We start from the raw sequence: 20,505 nt of genomic DNA, 5'->3' as shown, positions 1-20,505 counted from the left end.
TGCCCTCTACTGTAGCATTATTGTCTACTTAGCAACTACTCTTCAAGCTAGGAGGCCAAACACAATGTTCAATGCTCCATCCCTCAGCCCACACATCCAATACCAAGTTCTAAATGTTCAGAGACTCCCCAATGCTGACAAAATAGTTTTGCCTCCTTAACAGAACATCAAAAACCTTCCATCTGTTCAGGTTTTTTTTTTTTTTTCCTGACTTTTTCCCACCAGCCTTGAACACACCTCACGTTCTAAACTCAACATCACCAAAATATGCCATGTACCTTTGCCTTCCAGCCATGTCTTTCCAGGTGGAAGGTTGAGCATAAGCAATATCCTGTCTATCATAAAACTATTAAATCTGGGCTTCCCTGGTGGTACAGTGGTTGAGAGTCCGCCTGCTGATGCAGGGGACACGGGTTCGGGCCCCTGTCCGGGAAGATCCCACATGCCGTGGAGCGGCTGGGCCCGTGAGCCATGGCCGCTGAGCCTGCGCATCCGGAGCCTATGCTCCGCAACGGGAGTGGCCACAACAGTGAGAGGCCCGCATACCGCAAAAAAAACAAAACAAAACAAAAACTATTAAATCCTCCAAGCCCAGCTAAAATATCACTGCATCTATGAAGTTGTCTGTGATTCTGAAAGCCCACTTAGAAATAATTCGACTATCCCTCAATTCTACTTCATTACAATTCTAAACATTCCCTTGATTAGTAAACAACCAAAAATTACGATTTCCCTTATTAAAACCCTCAAACATAACGTATACAGCCTAGTACTGAACAAAGTAACTTCTGAGAGCAAAAAAAAAAACCTCTCAGTTGAATAGTTAAGAACATGGTTTTCATTTGCAGACACAATGGAACAGAAAAGTCTATGCTTATATAAAACTTACATTGTCTGGAATTTAAAAACTGAACTGGAAAATATTTTCATGGTTAATCTTATACTACATAAAAAGTATTACTAAAAAACCCAAGTTAATGAAAAATTGGTAAAGAGTACCCTGTTATTATATCCTTATATAATTATGAATAATTTTAATTAAGCTAAAATAGGCATATAGTCCTTATAATCAGATATTCCAGTTACTGGTAAATAAGATTCTGATAAACTACTTGATATACAGATACAAGCATCTGTAATGCACAGCTACAAGTACTGGTCATACACACTGTTGCCTTCAGAACGTGCTACAAGTCATTTTCTTCTCCGTAACTGCTATAGCTTGTGCTTGGTGCTTTAAGGAAAGCCAACCTGGCTGCCCCAGGGGATTTTAAGACCAGGGACCTTCCTCTGCAGGAGATGAAGGCAAGCATATTAGAAAGGCAAGGCCCATGGGAATGGTTAAGCAGAAATTCTGTCCATAGGGACCACTGAACAACGGCAAAATGACTCTGGAAGTGGTGGCCGAGGAAGTCAGTGCTAGATAAACAAAACAACTGTATGTCACTAAAGTGACTAAGTTATCATCTGTCTGCCCTCTAAGATGGCTGCTGTTAGGTAACAGTCTCAGACACACCAGGACTTAATGTGACTAAGCTTTTATTCTAAAAGCATCAAGTTGTAACTCAGGGAAATTATTTTTTTTTAAACTCTAGTAGACTAGTGAAGGATATTAGTCACTTTCAGTTTTCTCTGCCCAAAGCGATTACTTCTAATCCTGGTAATGAAATACTAATATTTCACTTTCAACCACAAAAAATTTCCCTACCAACTGCCCCCTAGATCTGCCTATCCTGAGCCAACCTGTGATCTCACCTTTAACTTGTCCTCCCCACTAAATACCCTGAAGAAAAGTAACTATTAAATGAAAATCAAAAGCATGAGTTACATTTTTCTGGTTCATATTAGAACATTTCATCACTTGAACTATGTCTTTGCTTGCCTTCATTTTGATTAAGCTGTTTAAAGCAACTTTTTTTTTAATTGAAGTATAGTTGATTTAAAGCACTTTTTAAACCTAACTCTACCTTAGAGGTTTCTAACTATAGATTATCAAAAGGAAAGAAATTTTATTTGGCATCTGACTTTCAAATCTAAGAAAAAACTTTATTGAGATACCAGAAAGACTTAAATAACGGTCACCTTAACTTAGTAGTATTCCCATTATGTCACTCTATGAACTCATCTGTAAACGGCATTACTGGAGCTAGACAACTGTAATATGCCCTGCCAGTCTATGATATGAAAATTAACTCTCTGAAGACCGCTGCTTGCATGTGAAACTGCACTCTGAAAATGAGTAGTAGAGCAAACGTATTTTTTCATGTTACTTTGGTAAAATGGATAATCATGATGTCCAGTCAAGCCATCATGAGGAGACCAGAGGTCTGAGCAAACACAAGTATAACTTCAAACCAGTTTCTAACAGGATGAACTGTGGGGGTGGTGACAACCAGAGTGGAAGAAGATGGACCGGCCTATCAGCAGGAAGGAGCATCGTGGACGGCAGATGGTTAGGTCTATGTCTCAAGGGTAAGTTCTAAGGTGTATGGCTCTCCAACAACATCAGGAAGTGCTTTGTGGGGAATAATAAAAATTCCAGAAGCTACAGCACTGGAAAAGTTTGGGAATAAAGAAATGTCAACTTTCTATTTTTTCTATCCCTCTAAGTGTTAAAGTTTACTTGTTACTTACAAGAGTGTTAAGTATTGAAAGATTTCTCTACCTTTCAATAACAATTGTCTCCAGAAATCAAATTTTAGCTGAGACTAAAAATCTGAAATTAACATTATCTTTTTGTACCTTAGTACAATCAGAAAACTGCCAAACCAATTAATTCGAAGAAATATATACCAATTTTTTCAAAACTACATGACATACACACAGGAAAATCCATCTAAAAGTCAGCTCCCAGTCCCCCTTAACCCCTTTCCTCCCAAACTTTAAATGTAGGCCTTTCCTAAAATGAACATCCTCAGCCCTCCTCTATAGTTTGTCCCAGGCAGAATTTATCTACTCTTATCTTACTATCTCCCATCTCTGATCAATTACGAAATCCAGTTCCTTCATAATCACCTTTGAATCCATCCTTCCTTTCCATTTCCATTGCCACCGCCTAAATCAAATCTTTATCACCTCAAGTCTCAATCACCACAATAGGCTGATTTTCTATTTGCTAGCCTCTTTGCATCCTAAACTAGCCAGACTGCTCTTCCTCAAACACCACTATTACCAAAGTGCCAGTTTAAATGCCTTCAACAGACTTCAACCCATTAGCAAAAGGGAGCCAAACATTTTAGCCCTGCATTTAGGATTCTCTGTCATCTAGTCTTCTCTTAACCTTTCAACCCTATTTTCCACTCCTCTTACCCAGTGACTTCTGCCATATTGGTTTATTCAAGTCTATTCTGAATCAATAGGCTGAATGATTTCCCTCTTCAGCCCTATGCAAACCATGTATTTTACTTGGTCCAGCATGCGTGTCTCCACCCGCAATCCCCAAGAGCCCAGAAACACTAATCCATCTTATACCTCTTCCATAAAGCCTTAACAGAACAAAGTAATAGGAATTATGTAAATAATCATGAACCGCCTGTTGGCATCTCTTTTAGTTTGAAACACTGAGTTCCGTATGGCTGTAAAACTTCTACAAGTTCAAATCTTATCTTCACAAATAGCATACTGAAGTATAGTTATTAATGAATGAAATGATAGGACGTCAAATGTGCTTCAAAATAATGAAGGCTGAGTCAGGGTAGTAGATGTGGGTATGGATGAAATAAGGCTGTCAACTGTTGAACCGGATACTTGGTAGTTCTTTATATAATTCTACTTTTGTATATATGTTTGAAATGTTCTATAATAAAATTCTTAAAATATAAACATTAAAGTATGCAAGCTATTTCCCCATGAAAACTGAAAACTAGTTTTTTTTAAATATGAAGAGTTTGGGCAAGTAAATTGGAGCATGAAAGAATTTCCTTAGCAGCTGGGGTGGGGGCTGGGGTGGAGAATTATTTTTAAAGTATCAACAAGAAAAAAAGTGTATTTACAATTTGGCTACTGATAAGATAGGACAGCATTCCACCTTTTCCCTCGACTTAAATGTTTAAGGAATCACCACACAATTTTAAATGGTATGAAAGACCTTTAGTAGAATTCAAATTCTGTACCAATCATCCTTATTCCATAAACTAGCATTTATTTAACAAAAATGATATGCAAAGAGTATATTATTGGCAGCAAATTCTATTATCTCTATATCATGGTTACGAATATGGTTAAAAATTCAGGGTGACCCACTAAAAAATAAAAAATGAATGAACATAGAATTCTAACTAATCTCATCCCACTGCCACAAGCACTCACCTTCTGAAAAAGCAAAAACACTGGTTATTTTGGTTGAATTGGAGACTGAACACTGCTATGGAAATGTCAGAAATTAAGCATGTCTGCAAATTATTTCAAAATATAACGGGAGAGGTGGGAAGGGGACTGCATATTGATGAAACGAGACTGGCCAGGAGTCAATAATTGTTAAAACTGGTAGACAAGTACAGGAGGAATTCATTACACTTTTCTAACTACTTTTGTTTTTGCATATGTTTGAACTTTTCCATAATAAAAAAACATACACATAGATAGATAAGAACACCCAAAAAACAAACTATATTTCTTAAAAAGAGGCTAGGGGTCTCTGGAAAAGGCCTTTTTAAAGAAATGCATACATCACTGCACACATGTTAAAAAGAATTTTAAATTCATTCATCCTTGCTTTAATCTATGGATTCCTCCAGTATGAAAAGAACTATGAAAGAACATATACACATATGTGTTGGGGTGTGTGTATATGTGTGTGCACAGACAAATATATTCAGAAAACAGAATGGAAGACAATGTATCAAAATATTAACAGTGATTCTCTTTAGAACTATATAAGGATTGTCATTTCTCTTTATGTACTCTTCTCTATTTTCCCAATTTTCCACACTGAGCATGGGTTATTTTTATAATCAGGGAAAAAATGAAATATTTTTTAAACCTCTGATGAACGTGTATAACCTAAGCTCTACCCTAAACACATTTCAAAATACAACAAAATATTGCAAATCCTCACATAATTAACAAGCACATGTGTCTATTTATGTTGGGTAATTAAGTGAAGAGAAAGGAACAAAGATTTTACTGATCTATTGACCATCTACTACACGCCGAATGCCTTACATGTATTTTCATTTAATCTCACAAAATTCCATGAAGTAGAATTCCTACCCGATTTACACTTGAGAAATCGGAAGCTTACAGAAGTTTAAGAATCTGTCCAAGTTAAAATAGTAAAGCAAGATTCAAGTCCCAATCTTCTGACTCAGAGTCCCTATTTTTATTCTAAACCAGTGCTATGCAAGTATAGTTTACGGACAGACTTACTTCAAACAAGGTCTTCAAATAAGTACAGAAATGGAGAGAAAGCATTTAGAAACTGCTATGGCAATATGACATGGCAAATTTATGACTTTTGTAGCATCTAACAATAAAAAGTTGCAATGTGTATTTCATATATCCACTTTTGTATTATATTGCCCACTTCTGCTAGGGGCCTCCAGGAAAGATCTTTCTTTTTTAAAGAGATGCATACATCACTGCATACACATTAAAAAGAATTCTAAGGACATTCATTTTTGCTTTAATCTATGGATTCTTTCAGTATAGACAGAAGAGGAAAAGAATACCAAGATACAGTAGTCAGAAATCAACAAGAGGATGATGTTCTTCTTCCGCACATTTGTAAATCACTAATAATTGTTCCTGACAAATGCTAAGTGTTCTATTTTTAAGATCTAATTTTAAATTATATTTACTATCATTTGCATTTACACACTGCCTATGTAGTCAAGTTCCCAAACAAACGAGTTTGAATTTATACTCTAATAAGATAAGGCAAAATCATAAGATCCACATATATTATTCAAATTTCACCCTATTTCATACTTCTACTTCCTTGAGAAGTTTTAGTTTTTAGAAGTTCTGACAAAATTAAGTAAAACTTTATTTGTCAATTTGTCTAGTTATTTCTTAGTGGAAATGGCAAACAACAGTAAAAGATCAACAAACAAGAGCTGCAAGTAATACCTATCAAGTCAAACAGTAAATCCATGAAATAAGAGTCGATGACTTATTTCTTTCTTTTTTTTTTTTTTTTTGCGGTACGCGGGCCTCTCACTGTTGTGGCGTCTCCCGTTGCGGAGCACAGGCTCTGGGCACGCAAGCTCAGTGGCCATGGCTCACGGGCCTAGCCGCCCTGCAGCATGTGGGATCCTCCCGGACCGGGGCACGAACCCGTGTCGGCAGGTGGACTCTCAACCACTGCGCCACCAGGGAAGCCCTTGATGACTTATTTCTAATTCATCATGCTGGGCTAACAAATCTCAAACACAAGCTAAACATTATGAATCTCTGTTAGTCCCACTATAAAGTGTAAAACAAAAACAAAGCAAAAAGAGTCATCATCAACTTCACAAATCATCTGCTTCTGTTCCACTAATTAAAGTTAAATTACGAAAACTTACATTGTGACTCTATATCTCACAAATGAAATTTTAAAAGCAATTCGAAAAAAATCATACATCAGTTTCTGTTGGAGATTATTTTTAGAATGTACGTGTATCAGTTCCTTTTGAACTATGTATTTCCTCTACTACAGGTATTATGCGTGTTCTGGCAGGTGAGACTTTGCATGTCAAACTCTAAAAATCGGATGTAGGACAGATGGCAATGTTGCAACCTAACAGAAATCCCTCTAGCACATCACAAAAAGATGTGATGGTACAGTTGAGAAAAGAATTATCAGAGCACAATTTCCACCACACCTATGTCTTTTATTTCTGGATTCAGGCTTTAATCAGGCATCATCAAGAAAAGAGACTAAAAGCAAGTTAAACTTTCAATTACGCAATAAGAATTTAATAAATATTGTATTTTTTCCCTTTCTCCAACTAAAGGGATTTTTTTTTAAACTGGTCTGTAGGATACATTTCAACTATATCTTAACTCTGAAAGAAACATATAAAGCTTTTCCCAGGAACCATATAAAACTATCTCATAAGCTGCATTTAGCCTGCAAGTTACAATGTGATTTCTTCTAATTTAAGTGAAAGCTTTTAAAATGAAGAAGATCTATATAGCTTGCTCCTCAGTGAAAGTGTTGCCTATCTGAATATCTGATAAATAAGAGGGGCAATCCTAGGATAAACAAGAAAAAGAGAAAGAGAGATATTTCTGAACAAAATGGTCACTTCTGTTACCCAGAGAAAAACTGCTTTAATTATGTTAATTTACCACAATTTTTCCATTTTCTTCCCCCTTCAATATTACATAGAACTGGAAGATCATCTTTTGGTACAACAGCTTCACTGCGAAATAGGATTTAAAACGTACCCCTTGTCAACTTCAGGATGCAAGCATAACAGTACATAATTACATTATTTTAGTGGTACACCAAGCTTAATAAAGTAGACTAGGCAAGAGATGTTGCAATATTTCAGAATATAACTAGAGATCTCTATGTGAGGCAGCAGCAGAGCAGGGTAGCTAAGAGTTGTGGGGTTAAACCACCTGCATCAGGATTCTAACTCTGCACCTACTAGCAGTACAACCTCAAGCCTATTACTTAACTTCCCTGTCCTAACTCCCCACCTATAAAATGGAGATAATTGTACAGCACAACATCACAGGTAATATAAAGCAAAGGCTAAGAGGTCATTTAATCCCTGTTTTACAAAATTTTACATGCCATACATCAAACACTTATCTAGTATCTGTGTGTTCAGCACTGTGTCTGGCGGGAGGAAGACAGCTAGGTGAGAAAGCCACCGGTCCTAGGGGAATGAACAACAGAGTAATACAGGAGACACCACGTTTAACTACACAGGGATGACCAGAAAGAAAATATTATGGAGAAAGACCGTTTACTGAACGTCAACGAGACTTCAATTAAGTAGTGTGACCCTTACAACTATACTCCAATAAAAATTATTTTTTAAAAAAAAGAACAGTGACCCTTGGTCCACTGAGCTAGTTTTTTCCAACAAAGACTACAAGGGAGAGTCTATTATTTTTAAACCAAAAAAAAAAGAGGGAAAGAGCCTAGTTGAACTTTGACATCCTCAATGATTCAGAATTCATGCCCTCAAAGACCATACCAGCCTTTCATAACAAATGAGATATGCCTACAGATTTTTTTAAACCTATTTATATGTTCAGTCCATACAACTTGAGTTATTTAATGAACTGTTTTCCTTAGTTAGTCCTTAAACATATCCAAAGCTTTAAGGGATCTACATATTTATTTTGGTGTTCTAGAATTGAAACCTTATAGCACTATGAGGTACAGGTACAATCATACCCGCTTTACAAACAGAGAAACCACAGCACTGGGAAGTGTAAATGACATGCTCGAGGCTGCACCACTGGTAAATGCAGAGGTAGAATACCAATTCCAGACCTTAACCCCCTGTGCCCTGCTGCTTTCCCTAGAGACTCCTACTTTTATCATCTCACTCATGATTTAAAGCCCTCAATTATATTGCCTCTGAGTCCTCTTCTTAATGAAATCTCTTTAGTCTCTCATCATGCATCTGCTCCTTAATGATTATTTTAATTGTTCTCTGGCTCCATTTTATCTTTTCAGAGAAGTGATCAGGTGTGAATGCATCATAATTTGATAAAAGAGTCAAAAATGGTTACTATTATGTTTCCAATACCCAACCAGATGATATTTTATGGCAGCAGCTGTAGCAGTTTACCATGACTCCCAGGCCTTTAATCCAGTTATAACCAGAAGTCTAGAACCCAACAAGACATCGATACAGAGCTCACACCAAGGTTAAGCATAGACTTGATTTTAAAAAAGGCATAAGACAGCTACTAAAGGTTCCTCTGCAGAGGAAAACAGTATTTCAAAAATATCAATCTGCAAGTGTAAGAACCAAAAACTAGAAATGACAGGAGTCAAGTAGACCGGTAAGAAAAGTATTGTTCAAATAATGGGCTCATATGATGGCAATGAACTTTTTCAGAAACTATACCAATGGATCCAACGCTTGATCAAACCACACCCTTTTAAAAAAGAAACTTTGGATGATCATATACAAACTGCCACAGTACTATCAGTAATCCTGACAGAAGGCATAATTATATTGCTTAACTAGCAACCAGAGGCATACCTTCCTATTAGAACTTGGCAATCTCAGGAAACAGCAAGAAAAGAAAAAAATTCTACCAAAATCTGAGGCTTTCTCAATGAGCTTAATTTAAGTCCAATTAATAAGTGTAAAGGCTTCCCTGGTGGCGCAGTGGTTGAGAGTCCGCCTGCCGATGCAGGGGACACAGGTTCGTGCCCCGGTCCGGGAAGATCCCACATGCCACGAAGCGGCTGGGCCCGTGAGCCATGGCCACTGAGCCTGCGCGTCCAGAGCCTGTGCTCCGCAACAGGAGAGGCCACAACAGTGAGAGGCCCACGTACCACAAAAAAATTAAAAAAATTTAAAAAAAATAAGTGTAAGACACACCCTGCATTAACAGGCACAGATTTGTTTAGATTAATCTTCCCATGGGCAAGCTAAATCAGGAGTTAGCATTATTAGAATCTATGTGCACACAACTGTGTGCAGGTGTTCACATTACCAACAGAAGAGTTGACTCTTAACCCACCTATTAACAGATATGGCTAGTATTTTGTGAGCTACTGGTTTTTAATGAGTGGCAGGTATACAGGGATGCTAATATGCAAAGTAGTGACACTGCGGATTGAAAACTAGTGTGTTCACCTCTAATACGAGTAGGTGACTTGCAGCATTCATCACTGAAAGCAGAAGTCAAACTTAGAGTAACTACTATATCACAAGTATCACATCACACTCTATGCGTCCTCCTGTCTCAGAATGTAACCTCTCAGAATGAAATCAAGACTGGATGTTACAATCTTGTACAGTAACTAAGCTTTGTAGGTGGACAACAATAGACAACAGTCCCTCCAGCCCTGAGCTAAGCACATGTAGCACAACTCTGTTCAATGTGTCTTTTCATTTGGCATAAACAAGTAAAAAGCAAATCATGTTGCTCTGTCTCATAAAAAGACTTTAAGGGACTTCCCTGGTGGCTCAGTGGTTAAGAATCTGCCTGCCAACTCAGGGGACACAGGTTCGAGCCCTGGTCCAGGAAGATCCCACACGGCATGGAAAGCCCGTGCGCCACAAATACTGAGCCTGCACTCTAGAGCCCGCGAGCCACAACTGCTGAGCCCTCGTGCCACAACTACTGAAGCCTGAACGCCTAGAGCCCGTGCTCCACAACAAGGGAAGCCACCGCAATGAGTAGCACGCACACCGCAATGAAGAGTAGCCCCCGCTCGCCGCAACCAGAGAAAGCTGGCGCGCAGCAATAAAGACCCAGTGCAGCCAATAATAAAATAAATAAATTAATTAATTTTTTAAAAAGACTTTAATTTTATAAATTTATTAAATAAATTTATTTTTAAGACTTTAATTTTATAAATTTATTTATTAAATAAATTTATTTTTAAAAAGACTTTAGGGGCTTCCCTGGTGGCGCAGTGGTTGGGAGTCCGCCTGCCGATGTGGGGGACGCAGGTTCGTGCCCCGGTCCGGGAGGGTCCCACATGCCGCGGAGCGGCTGGGCCCGTGAGCCATGGCCGCTGAGCCTGCGCGTCCGGAGCCTGTGCTCTGCAATGGGAGAGGCCACAGCAGTGAGAGGCCCGCGTACCGCAAAAACAAAAAACAAAACAAAACAAAAAAAGACTTTAATTTTATAAATTAAAAGCCCGGTGCGTGGGCTTCTCATTGCAGTGGCTTTTCTTGTTGCGGAGCATGGGCTCTAGGCACGCAGGCTTCAGTAGTTGTGGCACGTGGGCTCAGTAGCTGTGGCTCGTGGGCTCTAGAGGGCAGGCTCAGTAGCTGTGGCGCACAGGCTTAGCTGCTCCACAGCATGTGGGATCTTCCTGGACCAGGGCTCGAACCCGTGTCCCGTGAACTGGCAGGCGGACTCTTAACCACTGGGCCACCAGGGAAGCCCAAGACTTTAATTTTAGAGAGTAATTATTACTATACTGGTTTGTGATTCTTCACAGGATGAATTTAAGGAAGTTTTAGATTGATTACATCAGTTTTTCTACCATAAAATAATCTATTGGGCTTGTATAAAAAAGGTAACATCGAAAATTTACAACACATTAAAAAAAAAAAAAAAAGGTGACCACACATCAGAATGAGCGCTACAGCAATCTGCCTTTTTAAAATAACTTTTCCAGGTACTGAAAGAAGAAGAGCAAGAAAAAAGCTTTGCAGCAACCAAAGTAAGTTCCAACAAATACATCATCCCAAAACCAAACAAACCATATCCCAGGAGAAATGCCACAGGGAGTGAAATTCAAAGTTAAAGATGCTCTACTGAGAATAGACTAGTCACTTATTCCTCAAGGAGTTCAATCCCAGACACAGAATGTTCTTGTCACGTATAACTGGCTAAAAGACATAATACAGAGTTCACATAAAGGTTATGCATACTACTTGCTTAAAAAGAAAACAGAAGGAGCTGTTAACAAAAGAATATGCAAAAATGAACAATTGTGAAAAGCACTAAATGAAACAAGTGAACTTGAGAGTAACCATTTGTTCCACAATAACTTTCTTAGTATTACTGAAACAAATTTAATATGTAATGATGGGGAAATACAAAACAAGATTATCACCTTTGTATGTTTAAAGTAAGTTTTCTAATTATCATTTAAGATTTCAAAATGAGTGGTCTCGGATTAAGTGACAAAATAAGTTCTAGTGCAACACCACTTTCATTTTTTTTTTTTTACTTCAATAGGTGAAATAACTTCACCGAAACTACTCTTCTATATATTTGAGCAACTATCAGGAATATGTTCATATTTACATGTTATACCAGTAGTGATCACATTCTTGTGTATATGTATATATGTACATACTTATATACACGTATCTTTTTAACCTCTTAAATCTATTTAAGAGTATTTCCTTTCTTTTCCTTTCTTTTTTTGCGGTGTGTGGGCCTCTCACTGTTGTGGCCTCTGCTGTTGCGGAGCACAGGCTCTGGACACGCAGGCTCAGAGGCCATGGCTCACAGGTCCAGCAGCTCCGCGGCATGTGGGATCTTCCCAGACCGGGGCACGAACCCGTGTCCCCTGCAGTGGCAGGCGGACTCTCAACCACTGCGCCACCAGGGAACCCCAACAGTATTTTCAATTCATAAACATTGTATTGTGTGTGTGTGTGTGTGTGTGTGTGTGTGTGTGTGTGTACTTTTACCCAGGAGTAATGTATGGAAAAAAGGAAATCCTTCCTACAATACTCCAATGGCTAAATGGCAGACGACATCTACTCCAACACCCATATATCGTCCCTGAAAATGATTAAATTAGCCCACAAACATGGCCCTCCAAGCCACTGAGTATAACATGTTTATATTTATACTCTCTGAGAAATGGGACTGTTTATAAGAAAAGTTAGTAAATTTGTTGTTAAGAAAATTCCATTGGTATCAACAGCCAAAGACATTTCCCTGAGCTTACTGGGTCGGACAGCATGATTACAGGATTCACCATCAAGCTGAAAACCTGTTATCATTCAGACCAAGTTTTCTCAATCCAGCACTTGTGACACCTGGGGCCAGATAATCCTTTGCTGTGAGGGCTGTCCTGTGCATCGTAGAATGTTCAGCAGCATCTCTGGCCTCTACCCGCTAGATGCCAGTAGCACCCCCTTCCAAGGTGTGACAACCAAAAATGTCCCCAGACATTATCAAATATGCCCGGAGGACAAATTTTGGTCTAGGAGTCTAACAACGTATTACAGTGTTTGGTTTCAAAAGGGAGTAAATTCTGCAACACCAAGAAACTACAGGCATTCTAAGTGGCTACTTCATAAGAAACTTTCGTGGATCCCACAAAGCAACTGAAACCTTGTTACTGCAGATACCTTTCTTCCACATGTGCATGATTAAACACTCTTGTGATGATGAATCTGGGACAGGAGCCAACAGTGACTGGTTTTATAGTTTCGATGAATTACACCTTCTTTTAACCCTTCAGAGGAATAATCATCCCTGCCAGAGTAACCCTTCTTTCCACAAACCATTTTCCCCAACACTTTACCCATAAGAGGCCCTCCTATGGGCTCTCACCATTCAGACACTGTGACTGTCACTGCACTGGGGTCAACTCTCACCCAAGGGCTCGGGCACCTTCTACTACAAGGCCAGTCTGTCTCTGCCACTCCCCTCTGGCCCCTGCTCTCCTCTTGACATCCCCTACCCAGGTCAGCTCTCGACCCTTGACCCCGGCCTGACCCTGCCGCCCCCTCCCCGCCCCCAAGGCGGTACCTGAAGTAGTAGACATCGCTCTTGCCGGCACTGAGCCCAGATTTTCGGATCACTTCCTCCTTCTTCCATCCGGGGGGGAGGGCCGGGCAATCCATCCTCTTCCCGCTCTCCGTGGCCCGGGGTCCCCTGGGCCCCGGTCCCGCGCTCCCCGACGGGAAAGGGACCGGCTCCCGCCGGGGGGCGCCGCCGCCACCGCTGCCGCCGCAGCCGCCGCCGTCGCCGCCAAGGCCGCTGCCGCCACTCTGGGGACGGCCGCGGCCCCGGCCCCGGCCCCGGCCCCGTCCCCGGCCACGGCCCCTGCCCCGGCCACGGCCACAGACGCCGCCGCCCCGGCCCGCCTGCTTCCACCGCCCCCGGCCACGGCCGCCGCCCCGAGCGCCTTCCCTGCGCACGCCGCTCACCGGGGACGGGGCGAGCGCGCAGCCCTGGCCCCCCTGCTCTATGGCGGAGTCGCCGCCAGCGCCGCTGCCGCCCGCCGCACTCTCCCCCTCCTCCTGCTCCGGGCAGCAGCGGCCTCCCCCCGGGTGCGCGCGCATCCAGCCCCCTCCCCAGCCGGCGCTGCGCTTCTTCCGTAACCGAGCCCTTGGAATCCCGGAGACCCGCCCCGCCCGCAGAGCGGCGCGCGGGGGACGCGCGCAAGCATCATAGAGCGGGCGCGCACAGAGAGGCCCTCCCGCCCGGGGCGTGGCCCCAGCCACCGCCTCTTAGGTCCTCCAAGCGGTCAGGGCGGCCATCTTGTCTCCGCCTCCTCGAGGACACGCCCCCCAGCCGCACCCGCTCCGCCCCCGGCCGCGCCCTTCCGGCCCCCACCCCCACGAGGCGGGCGGTTTGGGCCCAGAGTCACTTGTAGAGAAATGTCAGGACTGCGGTTTATTTGTTTTAAACTGGGTTAACCTCTCTCACTGTATGATTTTACCTACGTTTGCTTCCCAATTAAAGAGCAACAAACAAAATGTATCTCATATTTTATGTTTACTATATAAATATGAGACTATGCATTTAAAGGCATAGAAGATACCCCTTTTTGTGCCTCGACATCGTAGCTTGCCAGGGAGCTCAGATTGATGGATTGAGTCGAAGTGTCCCCATAGAGGAGTATCACTATACTCCAGAGTCTGGCTTCCGGGCCTTAGGACCCTGGACTGATTATTCTCTTAGAACTTTGTAAGGCTACAGGAAGGTAAGTGACAACTTGGAAAGTTCCCTCCAGTTCTACAGGTTTTACCGCTAAATTCCCCATAAAATGACCAGAATTCCTGAATCCACCTAGAATTTACCAAATTTCTCAGGATCTTTTCTTAATTTATACTTCCTTGTCTAATGACCTTTGACAAATATCAATGGCCTTTGACTTGGTAAATACACCTTTATGTTGAAAGACCAATTTTACCCATTGTCACCAGCCTTTAGGAATCTGGATGGAATTCACTTGGACCTGCCAACTCATTGTTCAGGAGTGATTTTTAAAGAATAAAACCAAATTGATTAAGAAAACTGATTTCCATTTCGGAGGAGCACAGTTTCTATATCTTTTTTTAACCTTTTGAAATTTAAGATGATATATTATGAAATGTTTGGAATACTGAAAATAGTGTTCAATTATCTTCAGTTTTTGCATATGTAGGACCTAAAAGTTGAGGGCCAAGTTTAATGGATAGAAAATATTGATTAATATACAATAATGGAAAATCTAAATTTATTTGATTTGCCTTTGCAGCATATTCAAACACCAGCTCAAACACACAAACTTGTCAATCTCTGAGCTTGATCTTAGACTTCTTTTAATGTCCTTGAGTTGAGATACGCTAAGCTATAGCTTCCTCCATGAAATCTGTCTAGAAATGTGTCTAGCAAAGAGTTGGAAAGTCAAGTTCTCAGGAGAGAGGTCAGTGCTGGAGACATGCATTTAGAAGTCATCTTGTGAAAGTGACAATTGAAGGAAACCCTGCAATAAGATTGCCAGGGAAGAGTATGCATGGTAAAATAATCAATTAATTAATTAATTAAAATCTTTAAAATAATAATTAAAAAAAGAAAGAGGAACCAAGAACTGAATCTTAAGGAACACCTACGTTTAAGGCTCAGGTGAAGGAGTAAAAGTCAGAGAATTATGAGATCAAAGTTTGGATAACAGGGAATTCCCTGCTGGTCCCGAGGTTAGGACTCCATGCGTCCACTGCTGGGGGCCCAGGTTCAATCCCAGGTCCAGGAGCTAAGATCCCACAAGCCACGCAGTTCGCAAAAAACAAAAAAACAAAAAAACAAAAGAAAAACAGAAAAAAAACCACCTCTGTAAGAGGAAGGGCTTTGACATTCACACCTAATTAAAATCAAAAGGATAAATGTGAGCAAAAATCTCAGTAGAAATGGTAGTTGAGATAAGAGATGGGAAAAGATATACTTTTGGAAATTTTTACCTTTCCATGCTGTGTCTGACAAGGCTATAGATCAAATGATGTAATGGATATAAAAGCATGTTTAAAAGAATAAATCACTATCATTTTAAGGTAATTACTTTGACTTCTATTAACAGATTCTATATGCTAAATCCCACTAGACATAGTGGAATGTTCCCTCTGTTAAGAAAAGCTCATTTAGAGCATTTCAGAAGATTTCTGGTCACATTTGAATTTTTCTGTTGTGATACCATAAACCAAAGTATAAAAACAAACAAACAAAAAACATTTATTCTCCCACTAAAAGAAGAAAATAGTGTAATTAACTAAACATTAAATTCTCACAGGGATTAGATTGACACCTAAAAGTATTGAGGATAGATGCTAAATACCTAAGAGATAGGTTCTTTTGTTTCCCTTAAAATACTGGACAAATAATAACCCTTTTCTAATTCTGGGAAAGTGCATTTTGTATGACTCCTTGAAGAATAGCAACATTGTTTTTCTCAGGCAGGACAGCTGTGACCAAACTTTTCAATTTTATCTCTCTTACAGTGGAAAAGGTCTTGCTGGCTTCACCTAATGGAAAAAGTGAAAGACAAGAGAGAACTATGTATGAAATCTGGCCCATTAAGCAAACAGAGATTTAACCACTTCTGATCTCTTACTCCCAGGTGTAAAAGCAGGTGCTGAAACACCAACTGTCACCCCTGGAAGACTACCTATTCTTTAAAATATTTTCGCTTTGTTATTTCCAGGAAAAACTGAGTTTAAGCCACTACAGAAAATGCAGTTTTCAAGAAAAATAGGTGTTAGTTTGGATTTTTATTAAGAAAAATAGAACAAATTCAGGGAATGAAACTTAAAAGAACGTGAAGTAGTGGCTGGTTTTGAGATCTGTATATTAATTAACAAATACATACCCTGCATTTGAATTTTCGAGTGTGATAAGATACTAAGTAAATGAAGGATTTAAATGTTGGAAATTCTTCTTGTTTCTAATGAGCATATTTGCATCAAGTGATAACAGGGGTATAACTTTCCCTCTCTTAACAGAGTCCAAGCAGTATGGTCAGAATTCATCAAGACATTAAATAAGAGTGAGGGCATAGCCAAAAACCATTTTCCAGCTCTACTTAGCAGGTTTTATGATTCACTGAGTTGGCCCAACTACCGTTCACCTAATTCCCAACTAAAACAAAATGCTGCTGGCATGGCATGTCAGGAAACCAAATGACACTTTCAAGTATATGCAGTATAAATAAAGTTTTTTTTATTTTTATTTTTTTGTTTTTTTTACCTGCCGCTTGGAATGACTCCAGAGGAATCTTACACTGCATAGTTCAAACTAAAAAGAGAAGAGTTAATTACCTGAAAGGCAAGAGAAAACAAGGAAAGGTAAGTTTTATACCAAGGGAAATTATTTCAGAAGATAGTGTCTGGTATTTTTTTTAATTTTCTGCTGGTTGTTACATTAGCCATAGGTAAGTGGCTGGTATTAAGTGTTTAGGATTAAGGGGTGGAGAGATGCTTATTTGATTTAACATCCTAAAAAATAGAAAACACAGTACTAGGAGTAGAAAGAAAACCACATTTAGGTTTCAGAGTCCTAAGATACCAATTAACACGCCAAACAGTGGGGTTTTTTAACTTAATTCTGGCTACAAAACACCAGAATGCTCAAGCCCAAGTTCCTAAAGGGTGGCAACTGCAAACCTCGGGGGACTTGCCTACATTGCTCACCCCAACCTCGGGAAACGTGCTCGTGCCCACATCGCCAAGGGTCTCAGGCTCTGCCGGCCAAAGTCGCAGGCCAAGGCTCAAACCAAGGCCAAGCCAACTGCAGCTGTGGCTCCAGCTCCGGCTCCAGCTCAGGCTTAGGCTCCCAAAGATGCCCAGGCCCTCACAAAGGCTCCAGAGTAGAGGCCTTTGTGAGGACAGAATGTCTTGATGAATTCCGCCAATATGAGGACAGAGGACCAGTGTGACCCCTGGGCTGCATGGGGCTGGTGTCCTCCTGTGCTATTTGTACAAATAAACCTGAGGCAGACAAAAACAAAAAACAAAAAACCACCGGAATGCTAGGACACGTGATCCAGAGAAATAAGGGCTGACAATGGCTGCTGTTCACGAGACGTAGAGGAGTAGTAACTGAATCAATCAGAAAACGCATCTTGCCAGGAGATTTTGTGCCGTTAAGTGGCTTTCCCAATGTCTCACGTATGTCTCAGATGTAGCAGAGCTAGGGCTAGACCCCAATCCTCCTGACTCCCAAGTTTAGAGCTTTGTCTGCTTAGCTGCTTTCAAACTGCCCCGTTGTCTCTGGTTGTCTCACCCTTGAACTTGTTCCTACTTCAGAGTGGAAAAAGCTCCTTTGCTTCTGCCCCCACTCCCACCCCAGCACCTGTCTTTGGCTAATTCCTATTTATCCCTTAGGTCTCACCTTAGACATCACTTCCCCCAAGGAGCCTTTTCTGACCTCCCCTAACCCTCCTCTCCTGCACCCCCCCTGGGTTGTGTGCTGGATGCCACACTGTCCTTAAGTATTTCCCCCATCCATTTATTGTACTTTATTGTAATTTGTTATTTGTCTTTCTTCCCCTACCAGCCTAGAAGGCCATTCTTCATGTTCACCATTGCATCCCCAGTACCTATGACTGGGCTTGCCTGGAACATGGGAGAGGTTATTAGATACTTGATGAATAAATCAAATTAATGCATTTTGTAAAAATTGTGCACTCTCAAAATAATGGGTAGCATATTTTATTCTTAATGGAAATATATAATCACATGGATTATGTGAAATCAGAGGATTAACAGCTGTTCTTATCTTAGAAAATATGAATAGGTTTCCATGTCCCAAGAGTTATTTAACAATAAATTTGACTTAATTAAAAATGAGGCTTAAATTTATTTTACAAACATGTTTAATTATAAAACAGTTATAAGATTTTTTTAGGGTAGTCGCTCCTACATGAATTGAAAGTAACTATTCATCGGTTCCTCAAAAATTTTGAGGAATATATATCATAAAAGAATCACAAGATAAGAGTCTACTTCTAAACAACCATTCCTGAATTGGTATATTTATCTACATTTGTTTCTCCTCTTTGACTTCGAATAACTTGACTCCTCCTAATAGTCTGAGATTATATGCACACATATATTTCAATGTCTTTTTGTTTATTTTGGAATCTTTTACAAAATTCTCAGAGTGTTTTTTGTTTGTTTTTGAGTTGCTAATTTCTGCCTTACCCCTAATCTGTGGTACTTCTTAGCATAGCTTATAAAAACTAAGAGCAAGCCCATGATTTGGCCTTTTGATTCCATTCTGAAATACTTTCAGATTTGTGATTAACTTGTTGGGGAGTCGAGGTAGTTGAAAGGTTGGGATATAAATTGTACAGACAATCTTGAGTCCTCATATTGCTTATCTCCAAGCATCTATTATTAATGTCACTTATTCTTCTACACAGCCTGGAAGTCTGTCCTCTGAGATGGAAGGTGGGAACAGCAGTGATCCAGCAGCTGTCTGTCACCATCTGTGGCAGACACATTGGTTGATCTAATGCAACACCCACTACCAATCTCCCTTGCCTGCTTCTATTATAAAGACTAAAAAAATCTAAGTGCTAACTATCCCAGTGTAGTTTAAATGAGAACAGGGAAGAACTGGCAGTGGTTCTGAGAAAGTCTTTACTTCTCTATTAAAGCAAAACAAAAACATGATTGGCACTACCCTCGTCCCTTTGTCCCTGCCTTAAACATGGACATGATTTCTGAAGCCTTGACAGCCACTTGCAACTGTGAAGCAAAAAACAGAAAGATAGACAGCAGACATCCTAAGAACAGTGAAGCCAGAGGATGAAGCCTGAATGGCCTTATTGAGCAGCTGAACCAAATCTTGCAAACTCTTATCACCAGACCTTTGTGTTATTTGAGAAACTAAACCATGTTTGGATTAAACCACTTTTGGGTTTTTGGATAACTGAAGTAGAAAGCATTCTTTACTGAGATATGGTTCCTACCTTCAATGAAGTGTGTGTATCTTGCTGGAAATTGGGCAGCTCCCAAGCTTAAGATCACTGGGTAAGAGATTGCAAAGGGTAAGGGAGAGAGTCAGCGAGAAGGGAAGAGAGAAAGCAAAGGAGAATGGATGGTAGGCTTTGCCCCTAACAGTAGCAAACCAAGAAAGGCCTCCCTTTCATACTCTGATAGAAGGAAAAGCATTCCAAGAGATCCCCACTACTTCGGCTCTAATTTGTATCCCCTTGCTTCACACAATGACAGGTCCAGCTCCAGAGAGTATCTGGAGTTCAAGTTGTCTTTGAACTTGATCATTTCATTGCAACTGTCATCTGAGCCCCGAGTAGAGTAATAAGTATGGGGAGGGAGAGCCTAGTCAGTGTTTCTACAGCTGAAAATTCCATTTCAAGAGAATCTTTTGTTTAAAAAAAAATCCCTAACGTAAGAATAAACACCTGGTGTCTGAGTCACGCCACCTTATTTCACTGCCCAAGATTCATCTAGTTGGTAACAGTGCTGTTTTGAATGACATTGACTAATGACAAAGGGAGGGACAGTTGCCAACTTAATATGTGAATGATGAGGTTGTGCCGTATGAAAGCCAAATAACTTCAGGGCACAACGAATAAAAAGTTTTGCTCTCTTTCAATGAGAGAAAAGCGGTGGGAAAGCTTGTTACTTGACGAATACAGTGGTGTTCATAGGCCAAAACCCAAACTAT

At 40.4% G+C, this 20,505-nt stretch overlaps 1 protein-coding gene across 1 annotated transcript in view; it reads right to left on the bottom strand.

Moving 5' to 3' along the window:
* The window catches only part of MBD2 (methyl-CpG binding domain protein 2), a 76,921-nt gene extending 63,022 nt beyond the window's left edge, over positions 1 to 13,899 (bottom strand). Inside the window, exon 1 of the mRNA XM_082853163.1 lies at positions 13,363 to 13,899. Within this exon, the coding sequence (XP_082709289.1) occupies positions 13,363 to 13,898 (536 nt within the window). The 5' untranslated portion in view covers position 13,899. The remainder of the gene's footprint in view (positions 1 to 13,362) is intronic.
* Between the last annotated feature and the right edge of the window lie 6,606 nt (positions 13,900 to 20,505).

The sequence above is a fragment of the Leucopleurus acutus genome (genome assembly GCF_964270905.1).
Source record: "Leucopleurus acutus genome assembly, chromosome: 13".
In the NCBI taxonomy this organism is placed as follows: domain Eukaryota; kingdom Metazoa; phylum Chordata; class Mammalia; order Artiodactyla; family Delphinidae; genus Leucopleurus; species Leucopleurus acutus.
The sequence above is the reverse complement of the archived record's forward strand: the minus strand, read 5'-3'. Positions and strand labels throughout refer to the sequence as shown.